The sequence below is a fragment of the Cyprinodon tularosa genome, unplaced genomic scaffold, assembly GCF_016077235.1.
Source record: "Cyprinodon tularosa strain WSP-4 unplaced genomic scaffold, ASM1607723v1 ctg337, whole genome shotgun sequence".
In the NCBI taxonomy this organism is placed as follows: Eukaryota; Metazoa; Chordata; class Actinopteri; order Cyprinodontiformes; family Cyprinodontidae; genus Cyprinodon; species Cyprinodon tularosa.
In genome coordinates this window covers 486,956-500,014 of record NW_024039049.1, presented here as the reverse complement: position 1 = coordinate 500,014, position 13,059 = coordinate 486,956, and the positions used below count along the sequence as shown (strand labels likewise).

The window sequence follows — 13,059 nt, the reverse complement described above, 5'->3', positions numbered from 1 at the left end:
GTGGAAACTTTACACTGGACTTCAAGCAACGTGGATGAAGTGCCTCTCTTCTTTTCCTCCAGACTCTGGGACCTTGATTTCCAAAGGAAATGCAAAATTTACTTTCATCAGAGAACATGACTTTGGACCACTCACCAGCAGTCCAGTCCTGTTTCTCTTTAGCCCAGGCAAGACGCTTCTGACGCTGTCTGTGGTTCAAGAGTGGCTTGACACAAGGAATGCGACAGCAGAAACCCATGTCTTTCATACGTCTGTGTGTGGTGGTTCTTGAAGCACTCACTCCAGCTGCAGTCCACTCTTTGTGAATCTCCCCCACATTTTTGAAGGGGTTTTGTTTCACAATCATCTCCAGGGTGCGGTTATCTCTCTTGCTTGTACACTTTTTTCGACCACATCTTTTCCTTCCCTTCGCCTCTCTATTAATGTGCTTGGACACTGAGCTCTGTGAACAGCCAGCCTCTTTAGCGATGACCTTTTGTGTCTTGCCCTCCTTGTGCAAGGTGTCGATGGTCGTCTTTTGGACAACTGTCAAGTCAGTAGTCTTCCCCATGATTGTGTAGCCTATAGAACTAGACTGAAAGACCATTTAAAGGCTTTTGCAGGTGGTTTGAGTTAATTAGCTGATTAGAGTGTGGCACCAGGGGCCATCAATTATGAACCTTTTCACAATATTCTAATTTTCTGATATGATGAATTTGAGATTTTCATTTGTTGTCATTTGTAATCATCAAAATTAAACAAAATAAACATCTGAAATATATGAGTTTGTATGTAATGTATGAATATAATATACAAGTTTCACTTTTTAAATGGAATTACTGAAATCAATCTACTTTTTCATGATATTCTAATTTTATGACCAGCACCTGTATATCCAGAAAACACAACAAAATAGACATTAAACCAAAAAACAAAAGAAAACATAACAGAACCAAGACCGTGACGGCAATTCTGTGAATAGAAAAGAGGAATTAATTAGATTTAATTAGAGAAAAAATCTGTAATTTACAAACCAATGGTTTAAATAAGTGTGAGAAATCTGTTTTTATTTGCAATGGTAACATACAGCAGTTGCTATGCAGAGGTCTGTGAGCAGAACGGCTCAGGCAGAGGAAGGAGTCTCTTCCTCTCTACGCTGTTGAACTGAGGGAAGGAAGCCTGGAAGGGTCTATCAGGAAGGCACTTTGTAAATTTCTAGATTGTAAAATCTACAGCTCTTAGCTCCCGCCTTTAAAGTAAAAACTGTGCAAAACCAAAGCTCTATAGGAAAGGTAAATCTGACGACCGGCTTAAAGGCATTGTGTGCTTTTTTTTAATGGCCTAAAAACACCATTAAATGATTGTATGGAGTGAATTTAGTTCCAGTATCTTTGCAAGAAAAGAACAGGTTTTGTAAATATGACTGAAAAAAATGCAACCCAGAAATTTAAATTTGAAAAAAGTTTTTAGGGTAAAATTGCTGTTTTCTCTTTTTTTAATGTTTTTTTTTTTTTTTTGTGTTTTTTTTTCCTAAATTTTATTTTTTCAACATGCATTTATTCAAAATGTATTGTTACAAATATTTTTTTTATTTTATAAATTTTTGTTATTTTGACTTTTTTATATTGACTTCAAACTGAATATAAACACTCACCAATAAAAAAGCTGTTGTAAAGGTGAAAGCAGACCATCCATCCATCCATCTTCTCCCACTAATGTCAGGGTAGCGAGGGGAGCTGGTGTCTCCAGCTGTCAGTGGGTGAGAGGCGGGGTCCATCCTGGTCAGGTCTCCAGTCCATTGCAGGGAAACACAGAGACAAACATTCACTCACACCTAAGGAGAATTTAGAGAAGCCAATTAACCTAACAGTCATGGTTTTTTTGGACTATGGGAGGAAGCTGGAGTACCCGGAGAGAACCCACGCATGCTCAGGGAGAACATGCAAACTCCATGGCCGGGAATCAAACCCGGAACCTTCTTGCTGCAAGGCAGCAGTGCTACTCACTGCGCCACTGAGCAGCCCTCAAGCAGACCAATAAGAATAAAAAAAATAAAAAATCCTCATTAGGAGAATTTGATCTAAATTTGAAAAGTAATACAAGATAAAATCACATTTGATATTTGAAGAAAAAACTGGGAAAAATAACAATAATTTTTAAAATAAAATCAGAGAATACAGATAAATTACTCTCAAAATCATTAGGGTTAATGTTTCCTAACAGTGTAAATTCACCAAAGGCTGCCTTCTTCAGCTGACTCTCCACAAACTTCCTGAATGTTACGGGCGACGCCATGTTGGTTTGCTTGTTCACCTCTAGAGAGCAGTAGTACCGTAGATCGCCATTAGGAGACGAGGAACCGTGCTAGAGTGGTGTGTAAACGGTCATAAGTAAACGAGCTCGGTCCGAACGGCACGGATCCTTTTTTAGAGGGGTGCGGAAATGGAGCTATAGACTTTGATGAGCTTGGGGCGAAAACCTTCTCTTGAATTTTGTCATTGACTCATCAGCAATCCGTCATACCAAGCATGCATATAGCGACAATGGAGAGGAAAAACTTCCTTTGTACAGGAAGAAACCTCCAGCAGAACCGGTTTCAGCGCGAGCGGCCATCTGCTGAGGCCCACTGGGGTTCAAGGAGACAGAAGCAGACAACGTCTAGAAACAAAGGTGTTGATGGCAGCAGCACAGCTGATATTTCTCTCCAGGATGGAGTCACAGCCAAGCAGGAACAGACCAGATGAAGCTACTATGAGAGAAAGCAGAGAGAGCATAAAGTAATGGGTGGAATTCAACAAATTCAGAATAAGAGAATATAGATAAACGAAGAGAAGGAAGAAAAGTGTTCCCTATGTCCTCCAGCAGTCTAAAGTTATAGCAGCATAAATCAAAAATAGCTCAGGATAAGAGAACTTTTTTGGATGAGAAGCAGAGAAAGGTTGATTATTGTGATCACCCATGCGTAGGTTCGACCAAACATTTGACTTTGCTTTTGATAAGTTAGTGTTGCATAAACTTGGTGGTTTAAGTTAAAGAGCTTTAGACTAGATTAGAGGTACCCTTTTAGTAAGTAAATGTATGTTACGAATGAATGTCCCATTTTAGGCAGATTTTAGGAGTTCTCCCAGGCTCAGTTTTAGGCCCTGAAGAATGTCTACCGTAAATCTCCATGGAGATGATACGATTCTTTACCTTCATCTAAAGAAATCAGTCACACATTTCAGATAATATCTGGACTTAGTGTTAAGAGAATCACCTCATAAATCCTTGTGTCTTTAGCTTGATGCTACCCCTTTTTTCAAGGGCTTATTGAGCAACCGGTTTTATGTTAGGACATTCTTCAAGAAGCTAAACCAGAATCTATCACTGCTCTGCTCTTTCTGTCATTAGGTGAGCATTTTGCTTATCAATGGGTGCTTTTAATTCCCTTGCTTGGCTTTGGTTAACATTAAGGACAACTGCACGGATATATTCTTATATACAAAGCAGTACGTTTAAAAACTACCGTTTCTGTTTGAGTACGTTCTTAACAGTCAAACCTCTTTCAACACTTGTGATTTGCAGTTGGTGGGAGTTTTAGGACATTCTCTGAATTTGGTAGAAGTGTGTTTAGTTTTCTTTGGTCGATGGTATTTTCTCAATAGACCACCATGTTTTGATGCTCTGCTCTTTCTGGGGGAGTTAAGACTTCTTGAGACTGAACTTGTACCGACTACATCTGCTGAAAAGTCAGAGGCATTTAGTGTCTTTAAACAAGAGGGTGGACGGCCATGGAGTCTGGTGAGGACTGTTCATGGGTCACTCAAAAGAAGGCTGTGATCAGGGGTGTGGTTTCCCCTCAAGTTTATTGTTTGCAATTTCCTGTTCTAAATGTTATTAATAGAAAACAGAAGATGGTAGCGAGCTGAAGTCGTATTTCACTGAAGTCCCAACAGCAGGATATCCCAAAGCAGAAGCTGAAAGATCCCTGCACCTTAAAATGAGAGGATTTTTAACCAAAGGACATTTATTGTTTAGATCCCTCCTTTCTAAAAAAAAAAACCCATCAGACTCTCTGAAAGGGACTTTAAAGCTTTTAGTTTAAAGGTTCATGTAAAAAAATATTAAAGAATCTTAAGACACGTGGATATTTAATTAACTCATATCTTTGCTATGATGATGGATAAACAATGACAGTTAAGACCAGTTAGAGTTGCTCACTTAAAATTAGGCATACCAAGTTAGCTGCACATGATGAGGAAACCAAAATTTACCGCCTGTTGGACCCAGCAGATAATGCTTTTCTTCTTCTCCTTTCAGGCATCATCAGCGGAGTTCTGATTGACCCCACGATGCAGCAGGATTCTACTGCAGCAACGGTAACGAATACAGTTACAGTTTCCCACGTCTCATCCACTGTCAAAGCCTCAACCGCACAGTCTATTGAAACGCTGGAATCCAAGGCAATGACTAAGATCCCGCTGGTCGATCCAGCAACTGTTCATAAAGACGGATCTACAGAACAATCAACTACAACCGCCACACCTTCTACCACTGTAGCAACTGTCCCTACACCACAGTCAACCCCCAGTGTGTCAGTCTTAACTGCATCTACAAGCCCTTCTGTTGGCCTTTTTAATCCCGTTACCACTGTGAGCTCCACCACCCCAGAGGTTAAAACCACAACTAAGGTGGTGAACCAGCCAACAGTGCCTCAAAGCACTGCTACCACAGTGCCTGATTCAATAGTGCAGAGCACGACTGTGAAAACCAGCGGAGCCTCTGGAGTATCGACTGAAAAGCGAGGACAACTTGGTATCAAGGAGACCCCCACAACATCTTTGACAGGGTTATCAGCAGGCAGAGATACCCAAACAACACCATTAACAAGGATGGACGACAGAAACATAGGTAAGGCATGTTTTTACCACAATAATATGCCCACAGAACATCTAAAGTGACAAAAGATAAAATAATTTATTACATTTTTGAAGGGTATTTACTTCATCAATATTCCCAGATCCTATTAGCTGCAGGATAAAGGGCAGATTATACTTCTGCAACTGCACACATCGAATGTCTCTTGGGTCGCAAACCAGTTTAGCTAGTATGCTTCTGCACCGTTGGTGTGGAATTTCTAGGGACGCACAGCAGTTTCCCACCAAAGCGCTAGGGGGAGCCTATTTGAGAACTTGCAAGAACTTTGGCGGATTGTCAAGAGAACTTTTGCAGCTTCAGCGGGAGTGTTTATCTGCCAAAACATCAATTGCGCGTCTGCAGGATACCAGGATCACGGAGATGGATCTAGAGTTGTTGGACATCAAAGAGGATAAGTGCTGTTAATGGAGCGAACCTCCTCGATTAACCTTTTGTCGTAGTTGTCCATTGAAGTTGTTCCAGCACAGGATCGAGAAGGACGGCCACAGAGACACCTGAAAAGGCATACCAAGGACCAATCACAGCTGCTTTTTGTCTGCGTCAGTAGCCTCGTGAGACCATCCTGATCTCGCGAGCTTTCAAGGTTTCACTCGCTAATCAGTCTGGAGACTCTCCGTTACAGAAAATCTGGAGCCGTTCACCAAACGAACGTCCAATCAGCGTTGGCTTTGAGGCGGGTTGAGGTGTGACGCAACGAGAAGCGCGACCGTTCAGTTTAAAGAACATGGCGGCTTCAGCCGATGAAAATAGCGTTAGAGTGGCTATCGAGCAAGTTTTATCAGAATTACAGAGTATTTCTTCACTGAAAGAAGAGCAAAACACTGCTCTGGAGGCTTTTCTCAGAGGAAAAGATGTTTTTGCTCTTCTCCCGACTGGTTTCGGCAAGAGTAGCCTGGCTTGTGGTTGTGTTTTTGTTGTCTGTTAGTACGTCGTAAGCTTCGTTGATCTGATTGGTTTATTTGGACCGTCTATCACCAACATAGGCCAATCAGCTAACCAGTATTTGCTCCCCTTCCCAAAATTACTTTAACGGAAGGTTTCCAGATGGATATGCAGAGCAAATCCATCTGGCGGAGTCAGGTTAGTGCGTCAGAAGCATAAAACGGAGCAAAATGAGGGGAACATTGGTCAAACTTTAAAGGATCAAGTAACAAAGGGGTTTAGGAGGATTGCAGAGGATACTGATTTCCTTCTGGACAGGTTAGCATTAGCAGACCAGGCAACAACTCTTCAGCAGGAAAGTCAGTTAAAAGCTGCTAGATGATGTCATCACCTAAATTGTATATTTAGTTTTGCTTTCATCCAGCCATTGGACAAAAATATCTTATTCTAATATTGAATTTATATCCTGCCTTAGGTATAAAACTAAGAGGCTCTTCTCTCTGTGTCTGCAGCCCCAGCTTACTGTTGACTGACTGCCTGTCTGTTCTTAGGAGCTTGCAGCAGCACTCACTGCTCGCCGAAGACAATAAACTCAGTCCAAATGAAGATTTCACATTGTTAAAGTCTCCAACAATAGAAAGACTAGTAGCTAGATGGGTCTGTAATTGGCTATGGTGGTAACAGTGGAATCAACCAGCTGGAGACCCGTAGAGCGTGAGCTGTCATCACCTTTAAATACTTTAAAAGAGCCACAAAGCAAAGCGTCTCCTGAGACTTTAGGCTGCAGAGCCCAGATCTAGAGGATGAAACAGTGATTTTAGTTGTAGCTCTGGTTGAAGCTAAAAGAACAACACCTTCAATTTCAAACCGCCATCTTATGCTACTTTCACACCTAAAGCAGCAGAATCAGCTGGTTTACATGCAAAGTCAATGGTCAACGCTCAACAAGCTGCAGCAAAAGGTTCTGCAGCGCGTTTGGAGAATTTTGACTGTTTAGACACCACTCTGGCATGGTCCGCCGTCACCTAGTGACAATCTACGGTACTACCGCTCTCTAGAGGCAAACAAGCTAGCCTCAAGAGCTTCTGAGCATCTGAGGAACGTGACGCAGCTCTTAGCTACAGCAGCTCGCAACTACAGCTCACACTATACAACGAAACCGCAGGGTTTAAAAGTTTAAAAGTTCATAGCGTACGATCTTTGTTCTCACATTGTGCGACCCGATGCACTGATGCGATCTACCTGCTCACACTGTACGTCTAAAAACCAGGTGGCACTGACCAATGAGAGATGTTGCTGGTCGGACTCGTCAATTTGGAAGAAAAAGAAGAACTCCCTTGTTTGCACATGCTTGGTGCTCGAGGTTCTGGTAAATCGGCTCGTTGCTCTGCTTCAACAGCAGGATTTGTCCGCCAACACCTTACAGACAAAATTTCAAACATGTTCGATTTTCTCCCGACTTTATGATTCCTGATGGGGAGGAGGTCGTGAGAGGCTGATCGCCCCTCGTTACCCCCTGTATACTACATGGCGCAGGACGCACCATGAGGCTGAAACTTGGCCTGATCAAAAAGTTCTTGCACAAGCTGAGAATCGGCCCGAGAAGGGCAAAAAATCGGAGTGTATGCCTGGCTTTAAGAACAAACTGCACAAACTGAACCGTTCTTCATACTTCATCAAGTCATCAGCGATCTTTCCTCTCTCAGAGCCATTAGATTCCTCGGAAAGCTTCAACTTGTCTCCGTTGAATGTTGGTCAATAAATCACTGAGATGAGATCGACGGTCAAATTGTTGTCCAACATTTAAGGCAACAAGGCGATGCTCAGTTAGTTACAAAGTCTGAAACCTTCTCCAAGACGTCTTATACGGATGTTATCTGACCGACATGTATGTTTATGTATGTATTGCATTTATTTTAGCCCTACGTCATTTTCCGAAGTAGTTACTCCACTTGTCAGGCCGCCATTGTGACTAAGAACTCGTTGTTAATGACTTTCCTGTAAAAATAAAGGTATAATAATAAGTGGCTTTCATTTCTAATTTAAGGTACCACTAAATCGGCTACTACAAAGATAGGTGTGACTCCAAGTGGAACTTCAATCCCAAAGGCGACCACAGGGAGGCCCTCCACCTCCAGCCTTCCTCCTCCTGCTGCCAAAAGCTCAGAAGCCCCAACAACAGCCCGGCCTGAGGAATCTATTGTTTCCATGGCGACAGGGGAGAAGACGATAAAGGTAAACCAGACTAGAACCAGGAAGAGTGGAAATGCTGCCTTTAATCAGCACCTTTTCTAACATACATCTTTTTTTTTTCTTGCAGTATTCTCTGGGTGACCCGAAGGTAAGATCTCACTGCTTTAATTTGCTGTTTCTTTCTGTATTTTTCCACTCATTCTATTCATAAACACGACTCTCGGCGCCATTGTCCTGTCAGGGAAAAGTTGCCCACACCCTTTCCACTTTTTTTTTTTTAGGGGTCCTTGGTTTTTGGACCCTACGGAGAAACAATGCTGTATTTATTTCAGGAACAGTGAATCTGAGCTTCCGTTCAGTCCCAGACTCTCCATCTGAGCCCACATGTTTTAATCAGATATGGTGTCTGATTAAACCATAAGCGTTCGAGAAGATTTCTATTGTTTCCTTGCAGAACAATATCTCCTTTAGATGTAATTGTTTGAATACTGGGAGATATTTTTAGGGTTTGAGTGGCACTGTTGGATTGGAAGAAGCATGAAAGTTTAAATATGGCTGATTGAACGTAGCTCAGTAAAGCCTCACATCTTGGGAGAAATGGAGATGAAATTTGTAGAAAATAGCTGAAATTAACTTAGATGGGATGGAGAGCGACTGAGGCCCATTCAGGGAGCAAACATTGGTCTGGACTTTGACTAGGCCGCTCTAACGGATGATTTGATTTGAGCTATTCTATCGGACCTGGTGCTGGATGCTCAGGGCGTCGACGTCTTAGCTGAGTTTTATGATTTATATTATTTATATCTTCATCTTTTCTTTATTTCTGTCTTCCTAATTAGAATTGGTCAAGAGGAAATGTTTTAACTGGGCTTGAAGTGAAAAGAAGGCATTTGAATTGACTCCTAAAACTCAAACAGAAAGAAATTTGGAAAGAAAAGAAAAACAGGTTTCCCTCCCGGGTTCCCGTTTAGGTGGAAGACCATCTTTTTTAAATTTTGGTCGTTATCTTTTCATTTGATGATGGCGTCTTTAACGGCGCAGGAACGTTCCCAGTTTGGTCCAGAACCCGTAACCGAGCAGCTGGGTCCATTCTGGGGGGAAAATCATGATTACGAAACAGAAACCAATCCTTTAGTCTGGATTTTATTCATCTTTCAGGGTTTTTCTCCGAAGCGGCTCTAATTCTAATGAATGGGGCTCTTCTATAGAGGTTCTGCAGGTCGGGCCTCATTATTGAAGCACAGGCTGTTGGCTGCAGAGTCTGGTGTGTGAAAGGATGAGGCGGAGGGTTCAGAAAGAGGCCCTGAAGCTGCACAGAAAGGCAGCCAACTGCAGGCGGCTGCAGTGTTAAAAACAAGCTGCTTTTTCAGCTAAAGTGTCTTTTTTTCAGAGCCGAACTGCTGCTTAGGGAGGATGATGAAGATTTTACACCTGATGACAGGTTTAGCTGCTGGAGCAGCAGCTGATCCAGTGGATTTTCATCCATCCCACACAGACAGAAAGAAGCTCATCAGACAGGATGTTCCTGCAGCTTTTCACTTTTTTTTTAATATAATTTTTTCATGTTTTTGAAGCGAATAATAGATTTTTATGAAGGTAAACTTTAACCTCCGGAGAAGCAACTAGTTTTTGTGCCTAATGCAATAGGAAGCAGTGATGTTTTCTACATAGAGAATCAAGAACAGAGTGGAAAAGCACCTTTTCCTGCCTCATTTCTATCCTCTGCCTCGTCTTTGATCTCTGGATCTCAGACCAGGAAGATCTAACCTCTTTTTTCACCTCTGACCTCATCTCTGTCTTTTTCTTTAACATGCATTTTTTTTCTCCTTTGCAGACAAAGGAAAACAAGATTGTTGAGGACCTTTGTGAGAAATTCATGTCCCTCTTAAAGGGGGGAAACTGCTCTGTGACGCTGCAGGACGGCAAAGTGCAGTTTGACAGTCTGGAGATCACCGGCTACGGTAAAGCAGCCTTCAGCTTTTAGTCGAGACTCAGATGGAAACATTTTATTCAATCATGGATTCTCCCTGCAGTCAAAGAACGGCTCGTGATGGAGGAACACGAGAAGATGACGAAGGAACCTGCAACAGTAAGACGGATGGTCTGGATTATTTATTCCAGGGCTGTTGGTTTCTGGGCTGAAGCTCCGTCTGGTTTGTTTCACAGACAGAGACTGACAGAGGAACCCTGATAGCCATCCTGGCCTCCTGTGGAGCCCTGCTCATCATGATCATCACACTCGGCGTCTGCGTCTCCCATCGCCGTAAACCGTACAACGAGACGCAGGTATGCCGTAAACGTTTATCCTCCAGGAAAAACGGCTTTGAGCTCGTTGGACTTTCATCCAACTAACGGGGTTGAAGTGAAGCCACCGGCCGCCATATTGGTACTCCCTAGTTAGACCAGTCGCAATGTAAACAGTATGTTAGCTACAGCAGCGAACTCTGCTCTCCAGAGCGAGTAGATTGGTAACCCCGCCTCCTGCTCTCCTCTATCTTGTCTGCTGTCATGATTCATGCAGCTATTATTTCATCCAAATGAAAAATGGAGAACAGAGAAGCAGATCATGGCTTGTCTACAGTGAAAAGAAGGACTGGGTTATTTACTTTGGCCTTTTTGGAAACACAGGAAGGAGCAATCAGCTAAGTGAGCTTAGTGCTTGGAAAAAATCTTTCATTCCTTTAGAGACAGCATGAAAAGTCAGCTGAGTACAAAACACAGAGAGGAAAACAACAAGAAAAGGGACAAGAAGAGAGGGACACAACCTAGAACAGATAATGGATGTCTATTCTATTAACATTTCTCTATAAGGCCCCAAATTTCCTAAATCCGCCCGTCATCGCTGAAGTTACTTTGCAAAACTATAACTGCTCCCTTTAGGGGCTGAGTACATAGATATACGAGTGTAGATTTTATTGTTTTTCTGTAGATTGACCCTCAGTTGGGTCAGTCAATCAGTTTTTGACCCCCCCCCCCCCCCCCCCCCCCCCCCCCCCCCATTCTAATTTTCTGGCTCCCCTTCTGTAACCTGACTCCGCCAGATGGATTTGCTCCGCATATCCATCTGGAAACCTTCTGTTGAAGTAATTTTGGGAAGGGGCGAAAATACTGGTTAGCTGATTGGCCTATGTTGGTGATAGACGGGCCAAATAAACCAATCAGATCAACGAAGCATATGACGTACTAACAGAGCGACGACGAAGAGGAGCCAATTGATAGATCAAACTCTTGCTGAAACCAGTCGGGAGAAGAGCAAAAACATCTTTTCCTCTGAGAAAAGCCTCCAGAGCAGTGTTTTGCTCTTCTTTCAGTGAAGAAATACTCTGTAATTACGATAAAACTTGCTCGATAGCCACGCTAACGCTAGTTTCATCGGCTGAAGCCGCCATGTTCTTTAGACTGAACTGTCGCGCTTCTCGTTGCATCACACCTCAACCCGCCTCAAAGCCAACGCTGATTGGACGTTCGTTTGGTGAACGGCTCCACATTTTCTTCAACGGAGAGTCTCCACACTGATCTGTGAGTGAAACCTTGAAAGCTCGCGAGATCAGGATGGTCTCACGAGGCTATCCCTTCTGTGCATCGGGGTCATTCAGTCTACTGTTGTTGCCCTTAGACTTTCGCACCATGATAAATTACATCTGTCATAACCAGTCAGTCAGTTAACCTGGTAAACTGTTTCACCAGACTTCAAATCATTCTGAATGTTTTCTTTTTGTCTTATGATTAAGAAAAACCTCATAAGACACAAATTAAAGCACATTTTAACAGCAGAACTAATTCATGAACAAAGATTTTTTTTAAAAGAGCACTGATCTAAATTAGATTCTCATTCAACGTCTAAATCTTTATTCAGACTCTTAAACTTCTCGGAGGACCTGCTGTCTGACCTTTATTCTAATCTTTTTCTCTACGCAGCAACACCTGACTGAAGAGCTGCACACTGTGGAGAACGGTTACCACGACAACCCAACGTTGGAGGTGATGGAGGTGCAGCCAGAGATGCAGGAGAAGAAGGTGGCCCTAAACGGGGAGTTCGGGGACAGCTGGATCGTCCCCATCGACAACCTGATTAAGGAGGACAATCCTGACGAGGAGGACACCCATCTGTAGGGACTTCTGTCCAATCGGACTCCGGATCTCCACCCGCCTTCAGGAAGTACGTCGCTCAGAACCGAGTCCTGACTGTATGACGCGGTTCTGTGGTTTGGAAAAATAAAAAATAATCACCCAATCCAACCTGTGGGGCTAAATTGAAAAGCTTCCATCATCAGCAGCGTTTCTCCTGGTATTTTACACGGTTGATGCTCTGCTCACATTCGCAGCTTTAAAAGACTTCACTGCTTTTTGACCAATCAAAATCTGGGATTTTTCTCCACTTCATGAAGCGGGGTAATCCATCCTGTAGAGTCACGGACCTGTTCTCAGCAGCCCCTAGTGGCTGTAGTTACTTATTGCATTAGAAAAACTTTTTTTCCTAGTAGCTGAGAATGAACTTTTTTATGGCGCTTAACCCTCGATCAGATGCTGCTCCGGGTGAAAAGCCACGCCCTCAATGTCACGAACCGCCACCGCCCAAAAAACAAGAAGATGAAATAAAATGGCCGTGCTTCTTGTTTCTACATGAGTGATGGAGGAACCAGGAAACGTCTTCCCGTTTGACCGGAGTCAGAAGAACGAGTCCATCTCTAGTCTTCAGCGGGTTCTGACTTTCTAGCTTAGATGACCTTCAGGATTCTGCTGATTGACAGAGAGAAGCTGAGGAGGTTCTAACCTTCTCCCCGAGGCGGCCCGTCCTGCAGCAACGGGCTCAGCTAACGGTTGTTTTATGGAATATCAGATTTCTTTAAATTTTTGGTCAGAGGAGTTTGATCATTTATTTCCAAAATATGTGATTTTCAAGAGACAATCAGAACCAGTTCCAGTCGAACTTTTGGTTCCTTTCTTCCTCACAGCTTGGTACAGAAATATTACGAAAATTCCAGGTTGAACAAAAACTAAATATTTGTTGAATGTGTTTCTCTGTAGCAGAAACGGCTACCGTTAGCACGAAGGCATCCAATAAGCTCTAAATTAGCTTCCGAACTT

General features: G+C 42.9%; 1 protein-coding gene across 1 annotated transcript in view; it reads left to right on the top strand.

Annotated features, from left to right (window-relative positions):
- podxl (podocalyxin-like) overlaps positions 1 to 12,541 on the top strand; it is a 30,555-nt gene extending 18,014 nt beyond the window's left edge. The window contains exons 2-8 of the mRNA XM_038294250.1: positions 4,279 to 4,869; positions 7,826 to 8,013; positions 8,099 to 8,119; positions 9,806 to 9,932; positions 10,005 to 10,060; positions 10,138 to 10,257; positions 11,890 to 12,541. Of these exons, the coding sequence (XP_038150178.1) occupies positions 4,279 to 4,869; positions 7,826 to 8,013; positions 8,099 to 8,119; positions 9,806 to 9,932; positions 10,005 to 10,060; positions 10,138 to 10,257; positions 11,890 to 12,084 (1,298 nt within the window). The 3' untranslated portion in view covers positions 12,085 to 12,541. The remainder of the gene's footprint in view (positions 1 to 4,278; positions 4,870 to 7,825; positions 8,014 to 8,098; positions 8,120 to 9,805; positions 9,933 to 10,004; positions 10,061 to 10,137; positions 10,258 to 11,889) is intronic.
- Positions 12,542 to 13,059: the final 518 nt, after the last annotated feature.